General features: G+C 45.2%; 1 protein-coding gene and 1 long non-coding RNA gene across 3 annotated transcripts in view; one reads left to right on the top strand and one right to left on the bottom strand.

The window, feature by feature from the left end:
* The window catches only part of MERTK (MER proto-oncogene, tyrosine kinase), an 89,194-nt gene that overhangs the window by 37,281 nt on the left and 35,087 nt on the right, over positions 1–16,826 (bottom strand). For both annotated transcript variants that reach the window (XM_019662884.1, XM_019662885.1), the window contains 2 exons: positions 6,979–7,065; positions 4,188–4,303 (listed from right to left, as the gene is read on the bottom strand). In XM_019662884.1, the coding sequence (XP_019518429.1) occupies positions 4,188–4,303; positions 6,979–7,065 (203 nt within the window). The remainder of the gene's footprint in view (positions 1–4,187; positions 4,304–6,978; positions 7,066–16,826) is intronic.
* LOC109393538 (uncharacterized) lies at positions 9,694–11,341 on the top strand. The gene is made up of 4 exons (XR_002126283.1): positions 9,694–9,897; positions 10,488–10,699; positions 10,935–10,980; positions 11,305–11,341. It is a non-coding gene; the product is annotated as an uncharacterized LOC109393538 (long non-coding RNA).

Below are 16,826 nucleotides of genomic sequence, written 5' to 3'. Positions count from 1 at the left end.
GACAGCACTGTCTGTTTCTTCACTTCAGAGTGTGCACCTCCTTCCTGGTGACCAACCATGGAAACTAAGGTGGAGGCAACCTGTGTCCACCCGCCCATTTCAGGAGTACTTCCAGGCACAGGGCGTCCTTTGAGAGCACATTCCTGGAAGAAAACTGAGTTTTCTTCCAGTGGGTCCTGGGGGAAAAGAGGGCATGAAATGGCAAGTACGTGGGAGAGTTAAAAATAGACGTGGAGTATGCAGCCCAAAAATGGGTGAAGAGAGGAACTCACGTCAGTACCAAAGGAAGTGCGAGGGTGTGTCCTACTACGGTGTGGACCTGAATCTCAGCCAAAACATTCATTTGTTACCAAGTCAGAGTTTGAAACTGCAATGGACTAGGAATCTGCTACAAACTACAACTATCTTTGCTTCCTTCAGAAATGGGAAATATTGTTAATCATCAGAACATGTAAGTGTAACAGCTCAAGCCAGTCCTGACCAAACCTGCCAGGGCCACCAGAGGGGATAAGGGACTGGTTATATTTGAATTTCAGGTTCACAACAAATAATTACAGGTATAGATATGCCACAGAATTACTCATGGAATTTAACTTGTAAAATAACTTTCTTCTTATTTGCTAAATCTGGTTGCCCGACCAGGCATGGAAAAGAGAAAGGGTGAGGGGAGGCTGACCTGGCTGGTTGGCAAAGACAATAACCAAGTCGGCACCACAGGATCCAAGGTGGGTGAGGGAGGCCCTCAAATTGGCGCTCACAGGAAGCTTGTTCACTCAGGCCAAGGCAAAGAGACAGGAAGCTGGTGAATCTTGTGTGTTACTTCTCCCACCTTCAGGGAGACCTGGTGTTCTCAGACCTTCCAACTGCCCTATTCCGCCTCACGTCTATCCTGAGCTGCCCCTCTCTCGAGGTGAGGCAGCTCTTCCCCAAGGTCCCCCTGAGAGCAACCATCCTCATGTGGGAGGAGCCCCATGTCCTCCTGGGCTCTTCTAACAGCTCAGCAACTGGGTAACAGTTTTTAAAAGAGCTGGTCCATGCTTCAGTGGTATCCCCATCTAGGGAGACAAGCCCTGGTAGTTCCCAATAACAGAGCCCTGAGATACTTGAAGAAAACCTGGCAGAATTGAAGGAAGAAATAGACAATTCGAAAGCAATAGTTGATCTCAACTCCCCTCTTTCCATAATTGGTAGAACCACTAGCTAGAAGAGTAACAAGGAAACAAAAGAACTGAACAAAAGTACAAACTAACTTGACCTGACAGACGTAGAATACCCCACCAGCTCTGGCCAAGTGCACACGAAGTAGTCTCTGAGATAGAACTTAATGCTGGGCCATAAACAAGCCTTGATAGATTCAAAAGGGTGGAAATCGTGCCCGTGTATCCTCCAAACACGGAGTAATATTAGTAATACTACTCCAAATGTGAATAATATTACTCTAGGGCTGGCTGATTGGCACGTGGGTTATGAGTTGGCTTGGGACGCCAGCTTTGAGCAGCAGGACCCTGGTTCAGATCCCACATGAGGGCCAATGACAGCTAAGATGGTGAACAACAGTTCAACCTGGAGCTGGGATGCCACAAGTCGCCGGTGATGGCGTAGGCTGCAGTGGGACTGGCTGGCAGTGGGTGTGAGCTTTTGTGAGCTGCTGTGAGCGGCCGTCCAATGGCCAGCAAGTGACTGCCTCACCCAGGAAGAGCGCAATGATAATACCAACATGGGCTAATGAAGCGACGTCCTCTACAACTAGATTGAAGAACAAAAGGACAGCAACTTGTCTGTTCCCCTTCCCCAATTCCCCAATACTGTTCCCCTCCCCCAATTCCCCAATTAAAATAATAATAAATAATAATAATAATAATACTCTAAACGGAATAAAATTAGAAATCAACAAAGAAAGAACATTGGAGAAATTCACAACTATGTGAAAATTAAACAATGCACTACTACATTACCAATAGGACAAAAAAGAAATCACAAGGAAAATGACAAAAAACTTGAGATGAACAGGAAAAACACCAAAAAAACCCCAAAACTTATGGGATGCAGCTAACACAGTGCTTAGAGGGAAATGAATAGTATATTCACACCTATGTTAAAAAAGAAGACATTTAAAACAATCACCTAACTTTCCACCTTAAGAAATAACAACAAAGAAAGAGCAAACTAAGCTAAAGCAAACGGAAGAAAGGAAATAAAGATTAGGGCAGAAATGAGTGAAAAAGAAAACAGAAAAATTCACAAAACCAAAAGCTCCTTCTTCAAAAAGATCAATAAAATTGTGCTTTAGCTAAAGTGACCAAGGAAAGTAAGAGGGGAAACCTAAATTATTAAAATCAGGAATGAAAGAGGGGATATTACTACTAACAACAAAGAAAAAAAGATTATAATGGAATATGAACAACCGTATACCAACACATTAGATAACTTAGAGGAAATGGACAAATTCCTAGAAAGACACAAACTGCCAAAAGTGACTCCAGAAGAAATAGAAAACTGGAATAGACCTTTAACAAATAAAGAGACTTTTGAGTCAGTAATAGAAGAAAACCCCCCACAAAGAAAAGCCCAGGACCGGACAGCATCTGTGGTGATTTCTACCAAATATTTAAAGAATTAACATCAATCTTTCACTCAGTGTTCCAAGAAATAGAAAAGGGAACATTTCCCAACTTGTCCTATGAGGCCAGTGTCACCCTGATAACAAAGCCAGAGAAAACCAACACAAGGAAACTACAGCCCAGTGTCTCTGATGAATACAGGTGCTACATAGAAGTGATGGCTGCACAACTCTGCAAATATACTAGAAATTCCTGAATTGTATGCTTTGAGTGGGTGAATATTACTGTGTGTGAAATACATCTCAAGAAAAAGCTGTTAAAATAAAGGCTATCCCTGGTGAGGGCTTGGTAGACACACAAGAACTCCTGACACTTGACAGTGCTTGGGCGGTTTACAAATAAAGCTGGGCAAGATATAAGCAAGGCTGGGGCAGAGGGGCGAAGGTGAGGTTATGGCGGTGGCGGGGCAAGGGTGAGGTGACTTTGGGGGTGGGGGTGCGAGGGTGAGGCTATGGGGGTGGCGGGGCGAGGGTGAGGCAACTTTGGGGATAATACATGCTTTTGCTCTTCGGAGCAGTAGACAATAGTGGGGCAACAGGAGTGGAGAAACAAATTCTATTTGGAGTTAAAAACATCTGGTGTCAACACATAAAATTCTCTGGAGGTCACAGTCACTTCCTTAAACTGCATGGACATAAGCCGCCCGTGTCAGCTTAACATATTTGTAACTAATAGGAGCAGGCATTATGAAGCTGGGCACCGTGCCTACCCTGCTGTATGATAAAGTGCAGGGCAGAATGCATCCACGTTGCCAGAGGACAAGCCACATGTGTCCCCTGCCTGCTCCCATATGCAGTGTCTCTGCTGACACTCAGAGGGGCAGGTGGGTTGGGCACAGCTCGAGGCACCAGCTGCCAGGGCTTGAGTTCTAAGTTGCCATGCTGAGCTCTGAGGTGGCAGTGCTGCTGTGGGTGTCGGTGACACAGCATCCGCAAAGCCCTTGGGCTGAATGCTTCCCTGCCCCTGCCTACCCCCCCACCCCACACAGGACACAACAGGGTTCCTTCTGCCCCTTCCGTGTTTATGAGGCTAGCACTCAGCAGAGCCCACATGGTGGCATGGAGTCACTCACCTCTATTTCTTACAGCACCATTTTATACCAATTTTAGGAAGTGGCTAAAAATAGGTAAGACTTTGCAAGGTCTGTAAAGCCCAGGTTTCCTGGAGCCATGGGCCAAGGTGCCACATTTGACTGGAAAGGTGGCCCGGCTCAGGCCTGCACATCTGTCCTTCACGGCCACCAGTCCTGGAGGAGCCAGGCTGACGAGTACCTGGCTTCTGGAATGCCTGGTCACAAGCTAGCTCTAACTTAGAAATGTGTTCTTGCGCCTTAACAGTGAATTCTCCCAGGCTCATGGTCCCCTTCTGTTTGGGCCCTAGCTGTGCACAGGAAGGAGACAACGTCCTGGAACAGGGCGCCATAAGATGGACACTGAGCAGGGAGGGGTCAAGGCCTCTGAATGGAGGTGCCAAAGTGCCCTCAGTGTCCAACCTCAGGAGGAAAAGCCAGGGAAAACACAGGGAACCAAAGTCCCACTTTGTTCTGTGCCCTGAAGGTCTGTTTACCTGGATGCTGCAACTGCTGAGCGGGGAATAGCCATCAAAGCCCGGGACCCAGGAGATGAGGATGCCATGTGAGCTCCGGTTGTGAACGCTGACTTCAATTGGTGGGGAGGGAAGTGCTACGTAAAACACAAGGACACACACGCAAACACATTATAAACCACAGGAGGCTACAGTGACCACACAGATGCTTTAACACCAAGCCTTTCTGTTTAAGATTAAGAGAATCAAACACAAGTCACTCTATGCCTGAAGGTGACTGTGTTAGCCTACGACAGGCCTTCCAGTGATGGGGTGGCTCTGCCTGGGCCACAGAAGGGGGACGCAGGCCTGCTCTCCAACCCACAGATGAAGGGAGAGCGTTTAGCTAGAAAAGGAGGTGGAGACATCTATCTCCTTCACAGAACTCACATCCATGGTCCCACTGTGTGCAGGCACCTCGCTGGGCGCTAAATGGGTACGGAGAGCCACTGTTGTGCCCTGGCAGAGTCTCGGCTGAGTGGGGGATCCATGTGAGCAAGATTGAGAACGCCTTGTGCCAAGAAGAGAGGGTGCCACAGAAGCATGTGTGCATGAGTGTGCGCATGCATGTATGTGTGTGCGTGCATGTGTGCATGCACACGTGTACTGCATGAATGTGTGTGTGCGCACCTGTGTATGTGTGTGTATGTGTGCATATGCGTGTGTGTATGTGTAGGGGAAGGAGAAATTTTCAAGGCCAAGGAAGCAGCTCAGAGTCAGCTCAAGCAAAAGCCCACTTCCTCTGCTGAGGGGGCATGAGTGTGTGATGACTTCGCCACATGTGGGATGTGCACAGGTATTTCCACTAGAATCTAAGAAGGACCTGGACTTTGGGGATCTTATTTTCTTGTGCTAAATCTAATTCTTAGTTAATAGCAATAATCACACTTATAACAAAAAATGATGACTAATGATGTATGGCCCACTTTCTGATCTCCACTTCCTTGAGTCACTATTGGAACCCCATCAGAGAGCTCTTCTTACCACCCCCATTTATGGATGAGGAAACTGAGAATCAGAGCAGTTAAAAACTAGCCAAAGGTCACAGAGCTTGTAAGCAGTAGAATGGGGACCTGAACTTAGGTCTGCCTGACCCCAGAGCTCGTGTCCCTTAACAGGACATGGGAGGCTGGTTGAGAGAACTGCAAGCAGACTGGTGTGAGCACCAGCAGGGACTGGGTGTCTGGTCACTGCTTGGCCAGCTGCGTGGCCCAGGGCACAGTTGGATGCTCTCTCTAAACTCAGTTCCCTCTCCTAGTCATGGGGATAGTGATATGGGCTGTGGTGTGGACTAAATGAGCAGACATGCACGAGGCCTGGGGGAGGCGTGGAGGTGGGAAAGGTGATGAGGGGATGGCAGGAGGGCTGGGGCCACACTCAGGAGCTTGTTTTACCAGTTTTACACGCCGCTTGGTGAGTGGGAAAGAATGAGCACTTTGTTTGGCTCTCTTCCCTAAACAGATTAGTTGTAGAACTGCCCTAAAACGTCTTTCCATCAAAATTTGGCCACAGATACTATAGCCAATAACAGACTAGAAGAAGGGAGTCCTGGTTGCTTTGACATAAAGTTTTAAGTGAATGAAAGCCAAAAACCTAAGTTTTGGAAATAGGGTTTATTAAAATATATATATATATATATATATATATATATTGGACATTCTGCATGAAGCATAAAATTAAAGAAGTACTTCACTTTTATGGATTTTTAAATTTTAAGATATTCATACTTGATGAAAATGTCTATCAATTTACGCCCACTCATGAATTCCTGAAATTCCCAACATTTCTTTTGGAAATGGTAATAATGGTGTTGGGAGTGAAGGAAGGAAGTTGTGCGAATAATGTGTGATGTGCTCAGTTTTTCCTCCCAGCGGACTTTTAGAAAACGCGAAATGCCCTCTCATCGCCACCTCTAGTTGACTTGCTGAATCTAAACATCAATCAGCGCCTTTTCAGAGTTTAGCTTCCTTTGTCATTTCAAGTCCCCTGCCCTGTATCACCCCACCTCTAACTTGGTATTATATTCATTCTATTTTCCTGTATAGTTTCCCCCAAGGGCAGGACCAACAGCATTGACTGCTCCTGAATATTTAAATTAAGAACTAATACTGAAACATAAAATGTGCTTGTATTTCTGTGACAGGAGGTAGAGATGATTTGAAAAGGGATAAAGAGACAGTTTTTACGTTTAGGCCTTCCTTTCCTTTCATGGTTCAGCTTAAATGACCCCACAGAAGGAGGAGGAAGGCAGATGACAGGAGTGGAATGGCTCCACTCACTGGGGGACCTTCTGTTAGGTTATGGCCCAGCACAGAGGTAGCAAGAGAGACAGGGAGGTGAGGGCCAAGGGGCAGAAGTGCTGGGCCCGGAAGGACAGTGACCCTGCCCTGTTCCCCATCCCTCGAAGCAGCAGCTGGCAGACTTGCTTCAGCCCAGTCCTGGGAGGATGGAGCCCATTCTTGGGTGGGTCAAGGTAACATTTCAGCCTCCTTTCTCAGACTAAGCCCAGCTAAGCTGGCTAATGTTTATAAACTTACATGCTAGGCACCAGTGTGAGTGCTTCCATGGGTGGGATCTCAGTGAAGCCTCAAGAATAGGTAGGCTCTGTCATTATCCTCATTTTACAGAGGGAAATGCTGAAGCCAGAGGGGTGGGTGACTTGTCCAAAGTCACAGAGGTGGTCCGTGCGGAAGCCCAGGGTCCTGGCGCAGGCCTCACACTGTTCCCCCACCCCCAGCACCCAGCCGTGCATGAGGGGCCATCTGCTGCTCACCTTTGATGTTGACCTGTACGCCCTTGGACACAGTCAGCCCCTTGTCATTATGGGCCTCACAGCTGAAGACCGCTGTCTCCGTCAGACCTGGAGCAGAAGGGGACTGTGAGACGGGCACAGAGACACAGGTCGCTGCTGAGCAGAGCCCTCCGTGAAGGTGCCTGGGCACGCTGCACTTCTTGGCTCATCACTGCAAGTCTTGAAGGCAAAGTTAGTTTTAAATGTGTGCTGGTGTTTGAAAAACACACACACCCCTGGGATTAAACCCTAAGTGCCAGGAGCCAGACAACCAGGCCGAAAAGGCAGCTGCTTTCCACTCAAATCCTTTCTTTCTCCCTGATGGAGAGACGTCAGGTAACAAAGCAGTATCTTTTTTTTTTTTTTTTTAATTTCTGCAAGGAGGTATGGGACTCACTGGTCCCAACATCAGGAAAAGACAGTCTGTTGCGGCTTGGCTGTCCAGGCCACTCTATGTCACATACCATGGACACTTCAGAATTCCAGAACCAGCAGGATAAAAGCCACAGTTTAAAAAGTTTCAGATGATCTGCTGTGGTGCATCCTCTTTTAATTGGCCAATACATAAGGAATTATTATGCAACACAAGGCAGTATTACTACAGATCCCTGGTTCATAAATTTCAAGTAGAAAGGAAGAGAGGTAACCCAGGTCTTGGGTCCTAAGTTCATTTTCCAATGAAAGAACCTGGGCTTCTTGGAGGAATAGCTGATTCTCAGATAAGGACGGGAAACATGTAAGAGGAACCTGGGGCAAAATGTAACACAAAAACAGTCTCTCACTCTCTATGATGGGGGAATGGCACAGAGGCACAGGAGCCAACGGAAAGAGCTCCCAGTGGCCAAAGCTGGAATAATTTGAGCAAGAAAATAAATAAAGTACTACTGGATTCTAACCCAAACTATAAGATAAATATCCTCGAGTCTATACTGATATAAAAAAACGATTAAATGATTAATAAAAGGAGACAACCTCCCATGCATGAGATCCCCCCATAATCAGCATGCACATTCTGCCTTCAGGACGGAGCGTAACTCACCCTCCTTCTTAAGTGCAAGTTGTACACAGTGACTTCATTCCAAAGAGGACAGTGTGGAAAGGAAGAGAAAAAGAAAACTTTAGAGAGGGGAAACCGACAGATGCTGCCTCAGCCTGACGGTGAAGGTCAGCACCAGCAACGCTGTCATGTTAACAGAATGTGCCCTCAATATGATGTGATACAAATGGCACTTCCCCTCTGAGGTCTTCCTTCCAAAAACAGATAACCCAGGTCCACTTGTGAGAAAGGTGAGAAAAACATCAGACAGGTCCAAAGGGTAGGGCATTCTACAAAACATCTGACCAGTCCTGCTCAAAACAGTCAAGGTCATTGAAAACAAGGACGCTTTGAGAAATTGTCATAGCCAAGAGGAGCCTAAGGAGATGTGACAGCTGAATCCTGGATGAAATCCTGGAATAGTAAAAGGACATTGAAATTGGGGAAGACATTGTCCTCTAGATTAATTATACTTACAATCATTATTGGGGCACAAATTATCGAAACAACATATTTAACTCTTAAACATAAAAAGCAGAATTTCGTTGGAAGGGCAACTCCTTGGCAGAACAAAATTTGGGATTTTCAATGCGGTCGTCTGGAAGTCACTTAACCTGGAGCCAATGCAGTACAGGCTCCGAGTGTGGGGTCCAGGGCTTCCCGGGCACCCCACAGACCTTTTCAGGGGCCCTCAAGATGAAAACTTTTTTTGTAACAACAGCAAGCTTTTCTCTGCCCTCTTCATGCCCATTCTCTCAGGAACGTATGATGGAATTTTCCAGAGGCGGTGTGATGTGTGAGGATGGCTTCAGCTCCATTAGCTACTAGAATATGTGCTGTGTATTCTTGGGTTTTAAAGGTTTTCAATTTTCATGTCAACTTCAGTCCACAGCAAGGGATAAAAGTCGGGTTCTCAATAATTTTTAAGACTTCAATTTTAAAGGTATCTTGAGACCTAAACATTTTGGGATGGAGGTCCCATAGTGACTGGAGATGTGTGTGTGTGTGTGTGTGGGGGGGAGCGGTAAGGAGGGGGTTTTTTTTTTTTTTTTTGTAAAGTAAGGGAGTAAAGATAGGGAAGTAGGAGGTGGGACAGAAGATCTGGCAGGGTACCTGAACTTTGGACACTTTGTCTGGCGTGGATTTTAGGAAAGAAGCCATATCCTGGATAAGGATGGAAACACTGACACCTCTGGGCCAGCGCTTGGGGCCCAGGCTTCCTATCACTATTTTGCTGCTGAATTGTGACACTTGGGTTTCACGTTGAAGTATCCCTTTTAACTTTCCAGGTCATAAGCTCCCAAATAAGTTTTGTTTGTGTCACCAGGCTCCATGAACTTGCAAAACTAGACTTATATTTAGAAAAATCAGTGTTGGCTCAATAAGAAGAAACAGGGAGTGGCTATGCAGCTTATTTTTTACATATTTGAGCACATATTGAGGCTAAAACCAGACACTTGAGTTCAATTACTCTCGCCAACACTCTTGGGAAAACTTAAGTTTTTGCAAAGTACAAATCACGTCCTGGCCGAGGTGGGGGAGCTGGCCCATCGTGAACCGGCACGACGGATGGCTTTCGCTGAGGTCTGTTGTCCACGGTCCTTGAGTCCTGCGGGGTTCACTGACACAGAAAGTGAAACTGCTTGTGGCAGGCCATGACTTCAGGTTAAGCGGAAGTCAGTCTTCCTCTCTGTGTTTCTCTTCAGAGGGCACACAAAGTCAGGAAGGCCATCTGTGGCAAGCTTCCCGGCACCAGGTACCCCCCTCTCAGAGCTGCCCAGAAGGAGCCAGACCACCGATGACAGCAGCTCTCCACATGGGCCAAACAGATGCCAGCAGAGAGCCGTGGAAGCTGGTCCAAACCGGTGAGCTCTCTTCCAAACCACATGGACACTTGGGGCCGAGGACACTCTCCTTAGCTTGAGGTACTCAGTTACACCCCTTTGGGCACAAACTGCCTGATCAGAGACGCATGTATCAGCCTGGGTTGAACACAGTGCCTGGTGTGCACAGGACAGACAGCTCCCTAGACGAACAATAACCACCAGACTGGAATAGACCTGCACATTTTATACCCAAACCCTTGTGGCTTTTCAGGGAAAAAATGATCCAGGTCTCCACCCTGCCACCCACATTCCTCCAAGTGCCTCAGGCTCCTGAGCCATGTCTTCTTCTGGCGGCCCCCCCCTTCCTCCATTACATCTCACTCCACCCATGACGGCTCAAGCCCCTCTTGCTTGGTCCTCTGCTGGTTTAAAAAAAGATGGCCTCTGACACAAAGTCTAAGAGATATTTTAAGGAACATTCAGTAACAGGACATTCCCTTGAGGGAGGGACATTCAGAGCTGCTGACGAAGCAACTTCTAAGAGCACACTTAGGCCATTTCTTTGAGTTCTGATTAAGCAATCCCGTCCTCTCATTTTTTTCCCCTGGTGTCTATCTTTCTACCCACAGAGGCAAGACACAGAAGAATATGCTGCACAGAGGAAGGCGCTTAGGCTCACTAACTCGGAATTCATTCATCTGCTGAGTCCTTACCATGTGCCAGACATTTGCCCAGGCACTTGGGGTCTGTCCCTGACCTTACAGAGCTCACATTCTCATAGAGGGACATGGGTGAGAAGTAATAACCTTATAAATAAGTGAGCTACATGCTCTCTCAGAAGGTAATTAGTACTGTGAAAATTCAGAAGATGATCAGAGGGTCAGAGGTGGCTCCTTGGGAAATGTCCTCTGAGGAAAGACTCAGGGTAAGGGAATGGTCAAGTTTATCCTCAGGGTGAGGGAAGGTTCTAGGCAGAGGAAACAGGTGGGACAGGCCTTTGCTTTGTCCTCTAAGTGGGGTGGGAAACTGTGAGCTTTGAGCAGAAGACTGACGTGATATAATTTGTGTTTCATCAGGATTGTGCCAGCTGCCACGTCAAGACTAGACCTGAGCATACATGAGGTATGATCAGAAAATAGAATGAATATTTACATTTAAAAATGTATTACAGTAAAAGACACATTGCCATTAATCCCCCTCAAAATACTCCCCCTCGCTTCACACACACTTATCCCATCATTCTTGCCACTTTCTGAAGCAGTTCTGGAAGTCCTCTTTAATGAGTGTCTTTAGTTACACTGTCGTGGCTGCCTTGATGTCATGAATCGATTCAAAATATTTTCCTTTCATGGTCATTTTGACTTTGGGGAAGAGCCAGAGGTTTCACAGTGCCAGATCCAGTGAATAAAATGGATGAGAACACACCATAATGTTTTTATTTGACAGAAATTGCCATATACCAGAAACAATGTGTGACATGGAGTGTTGTCATGATGGAGGATGAAGTAAGGACACTCACAAAAGAGGACTTCCAGAACTGCTTCAGAAATGGGCAAGAACAATGGGACAAGTGTGTTCAAAGCAAGGGGGAATATTTTGAGGGGGATTACAGTGTATTTTACTGTAATAAATTTTTAAAATTTAAACATTCACTCCATCTTTTGATTACAACTTGTAGGTCCCTAAATCACTCTGAATTTTTTCCTGGTCTGTAAAATGGGTATAAAAATGCCTAACTATATCCCAGCTTGCTGTGAGGTTCAAAGTAAATTTTTATTGAAAGCACTGTGAGAATTACGGCCCCATTTATATAAATCCTAGTTATGTTACCATGGTTATTACAATGAATATGAATAACTATATCCAACTAACTATGACTTCGCTGCTTTCTAAATGTTGATTTAAATATAAAATAAATAACCGTTTTAAAAAGAAAAGCCAGAAAGATCAGCATAAGCCCACCACTCTTCATAAGAAGGTGGCTCAAAATCGACAGTAGTTAGTAACTATTTCACATGAAAATGTACAACAGGTTACATTTGAATCACTCCTGCAGGCTGCTTCTGTGCCCAGGGCTCTACATTCATTATTTCACTGGATCCTCATAAACATTCCATGAAACAGACACTGTTATATATTTTATATAAAGAAGTCGAGTCCATTGTCTAGAGACACATGACAGTAAAGTGGCATTAGTCTCTATGTCAAAGCCAGGCACCTTAACTGCTAGCCTATAATGGATGCATCCCACCACTAGACACCATGCAGCAAACGCTTTCTGCAGTTCTGGGGTTTTTTTTGGTTTTTTTTGGAGGGGGAAGAGGCAGATTGGGTTTTGCCTATGATGAAATGATTCTTAAAAAAAAAACACCCCACTTTGTTTTGAAATAATTTTCGATTCACAAGAAATTACAGAAATAGTAGAGAGTTCCTGTCCACCCTTTACTCAGCTTCCCCTTCTGATAAGATCTTACGGAATCATAGGACGCTGGCCAAAACCAGGAAAGTGGCTTGCAATGACACATTCACACAACACAGACCGTGTTCCGACGTCGCCCGTTTCTGCCTGTTGCATTTGGGGAGGGAGGAGCGCAGAGCTCCATGAGGTTCTGTTACAGGCACAGACTATGTCCAGACATAGCTGTCCCATCACCAGAAAGAAGGTGCTTCCTGTCACCCCTTTTAGGATCATCATCCCCACAACCTAACCTCGGCAAGAGCTATCTGTCCACTCTACATGTGCCATTTTGCGGCTGCTACATAAACGTAATCCTACAGCATGGGGCCTTTGAGATTGGTTTGTTGACTCAGAGTCATGCCCTTTACACAACACACTTCTTTGTTCATGTCTCTTGAAGACACTGAAGGGCATGGCCTTCCTGGTCACACCTGTGCTCACTCAGAGCAGCCTCCACAGTGCGGCCTCGTGAACACTGCCTTATACCTCATTCTCTCGCTAGAGCAGCGGTTCTCAACCTTCCTAATGCCACGACCACCTAATACAGTTCCTCAGGTTGTGGTGACCCCCAACCATAAAATTATTTTTGTTGCTACTCTACAACTGTAATTTTGCTACTGTTATGAATCGTAATGTAAATATCTTTTTGTTTTCTGATGGTCTTAGGCGACCTCTGTGAAAGGGTCGTTCGACCCCCAAAGGGGTCGTGACCCACAGGTTGAGAACCACTGCGCTAGAGGGATCGGACAGGTTTACTGGGGGTGCATTTCAAGACGGAAGGACACCGCCTGCAAACAACCGGCTTTACATCAGCATGCGGCCCCCCAAAGGCCTTACACCTGAACACTGTGGGGCTCAGGTGTCACACCAAAGGTCCTTAAAATTAAAGACGGTTGCAAGTAAGAATTCTGTTTTATGTCATTGTTTCCCGACATTGTAAGACTCAGGTGCGCGGGCACAGCCTGCAGTGGCTTATTGGGTCTGACTGCCGTGCCCACCACAGGCCCTGCATCAGAAGCCTGAGCTCTGGGCCTTCCTCTCTCTGGGTCTGCAAAATGGATGCAAAAAGTCCTGTCTTATTACCATCACAGAACTGGTTAGAGATATAAATGAGAACATGATAAGAGTTTAAATGCAAAAATAATTATGCAAATGCAAGTTACTTTACCATCACTGTGTCTTTGTCCCAGTGAAGGGACCTAAGATGTGGGGTTGTTTATACTGCTTTTGTTTGTTCATTAGTTCACTCATTCACTCACACAGTTCTCATGTACCAGGTGCCATGTTGGGTGATGGGGCTAAACTAATTAATAATTAACACATAATAATCACGCTGATTAATAACTGGGGTGGGGGGGTGGACAAGCAGAGGGTCGGGCACCCTGTGGTGGGGGATGCACGGCTCGGGGAAGAGGCACTCTGGTGCACAGGCAAGGTCAAGGAGGGGACAGCAGGTTTTCAGAGAAGAAATAAATATGGGTACAAAATGTCTCCATAAGCAACCAGGAAAAAATTAAAGCAATGTAAAAGTTCACCGATAAGGGAACAGTTAAATAAATTATGGGCCATCCCCACACTGTGGCAATTGTCACAAACAACAACACAGGCCCACGAGTATCTATGTGGAAAGAGCTACATGGCTTGGCAACCTATGTGTGTACGCACAGACATAGGGATAGTTTAAGGAAGGGCCTGGAAGGAGGTGGACAATGGTGGATAGTGATTCCCTCTGCACAGAGTGGTGACAGTGTGGAGAAAAAAAATGGAGATTTTCACAGTTTGCTTCATTATGTCCATGGATTGAATGTTTTACAATGAATAGTATTTGTGTGCTAAAAAGTTAAAATTAATATGCACAAGTATTATCATGCTAACTTGAAGGAAAGTCACTTACACACACACATGTATTTATAGAAAAAATTAGGAAGAAAACACATCAGTATTTTCATTGTAATTGTAAATGTAATAAGCTGTAAAAACGCTTTTCTGAATTTTCTACACTTTTAACATAATTTGCTTAATAATTATGCAACATAAAGTGTTTTTTAACAACTTCTTATTTTGAATTAATTATAGATTCAAAGAAAAATGTAACGAAATATACAGAAAAGGTCCATGCACCCTTCCCCCTATGTCCTCAGTGTGAACACCTCATGTAACTACAGTCTACTGTCACAGCCAGGAAACCAACACTGCGACCAGACAGAGCTGATTCAGATTTCACCATCATACACGAACTTGTGTGTGTGTGTGTGTGGGGGGGCTCTTTGTAAATTTATTGCATGTGTAGCTTCGTGCAACCATGATATCACATAAAGGTTATTTTAAAAAGCACACTATTATGTCATAAACTCCTCGATTCCTATTTTGCATCTATCTTCTCTACCAAAGAAAAAAAATGTTCAAATTAGAGAAAGTAAAATGAAGACTGTAAAGAACTTGAAATCCAAATAGATGGCAGTTGTAAGGGTGCCCCCGGTCACTAGAAAGCAAGCAGAGCTCCAAGCTGAGACCAATTACACAGAGCCTTGGGTGTTAAAAGAATTCGCAGATCTTATCACAGAAACACACTACTATTTTCTGAGAAGGCATGCAGAAGAGGAAAAGTTCCAGGAAGTAGAGGTGGATAGAGTTTGGAGAGAGAAGAAAATGACACTGATTCTGGAAAGTAGAGTCACTGACAGACGGAAATCACAACAAAACTCAAGAGGGGGCTATCAACTCAGTGCCCGTGAGGATGTGGAAAATTGTCATATCCAGGACGTCAGCTCACCAACAGTCAGTGACATCTGACTTCAAAATGGATTCCAGTCTTTCTCTGACACTTACTAGCCTGATATATCAAGGAACGTCTCAGAAGACAAGATGGAGAAAAAGTGGTGGAAAACATAAAAGTACGCAAACTGACTGTTGGACAGCAGCCATGAGAGTTGACTGAATGAACTGAGGTCAACTCAGGGCTGCCTGAATGAACAGGCCCCTGGCTCTGCCCTTGGTTAGATCACAATCTAGATTTCCATCAACAACATGAAACAGACCAAAACGGCAGCCGGCACAAAGCAGGGAGAAAATCTGATAATCCAAATGAATCAAAGTTCAAAATGGGTTCAGTAGGCTAGAACAATGGATTAAATTTTTATAAGCATAAATGTGACATGGTAGGCTGAGATTTCAAAAATAATTAAATATGCAAGAAGCTGGGGAGCTTTGGCTTTGCAGCAATTTAATGAGAAAAAAGACCTGGGGATTTCAACCAACCTTAAACTCAACTTTAACCAATGTATTAACCTTCATCAAAAAGGTTTGATTACCAGGAATACAGTGTCCAAAACACTGACAGGACATTACAGCTTGCACTGAACCATATTAATGTCTTTGCAAAGTCACATCAATGTTACTAAATTCTTCCAGAAAACAGAGGACGTGGGAGCACTTCCTAACTAGTTTTAGGAGGTCAACACTACCCAGATATCAAAACTGGCAACAAATAACAAATTATAAACCAATTTCCCTCATGAGCATTGTTGTATAATACAGAATCAGGGGTGGCCTAAGGTTAGCTCAATTGGTCAGAGTGCATTGCTCATAACAACAAGGTTGTTGATTTGATCCCCGCATGGGCCACTGAGCTGCTCCCTCCACAACTATATTGAAACAACTGATGGGTCCTGGAAAAACACACTGTTTCCCAATACCCAAAAAAAAAAGATCCTGACTGGCTTTTGTCCCTTATAATTTCCTGAGTGATTGGGGTAGCTTTGTTAAGCTAATGAGGTGACTGTGGTGGGCCCCTAGATAGCTTCAGGATGGGTGCTGGTCACCGGAATGACTCATCACATGATGAGAGAATGGGCTCTCAGCCAAGCCTCCAAACTTCAGGGAGCTTAGGGAGATCTGGAGACTGTGTTCAGTCACATGGCCAATGATTTAATCACCTATGCCCGTGCGACAGAACCCCAACAATATCTCTGGACCCTGAGGCTGAACACACTGATGTGCCAGGAGGGTGACACACCCTCATTCCATGAGGAGAGGACACGGAGGCTCTACACTCGGGACCTTCCCAGACCTTACTCTCTATGCGTCCTCTATAATAAAACTGTAATCCTAAGTATAGCACTTTTCTGAATTCTGTGAGCTGTTCTAGCAAATTATCGACTCAGAGAGGGTCATGAGAGCCTCCACACTTACAGCCCATGAGTAAGAAGTGAGTTGGCCTGGGAACACCCCCTGTACCCCCAAGTCTTGTGGTGGACTTCATCCTTAACCTGTGGGCTCCACTCACTCTGAGTAGTCAGTATCAGAACAGAATTGCAGTCTGTCCACCCGGTGTTACCCCAGATTGAGGTTGAAAAAGGATAAACATAAAAGCAAAAACCATTAATTCAATGTCAAACCCACCACCACACATCGTGACCAAGTAGAGTTTACCCCAGGAATGCAAAACTGGCTTTACGTTTGAAAATCAAATCAGTGTAAGTTACCATATTGAGAGAAAATGGAGAAATCA

This window comes from Hipposideros armiger, unplaced genomic scaffold (assembly GCF_001890085.2).
Source record: "Hipposideros armiger isolate ML-2016 unplaced genomic scaffold, ASM189008v1 scaffold_382, whole genome shotgun sequence".
Taxonomy (NCBI): Eukaryota; Metazoa; Chordata; class Mammalia; order Chiroptera; family Hipposideridae; genus Hipposideros; species Hipposideros armiger.
This window is presented reverse-complemented; position numbering and strand designations above follow the sequence as displayed.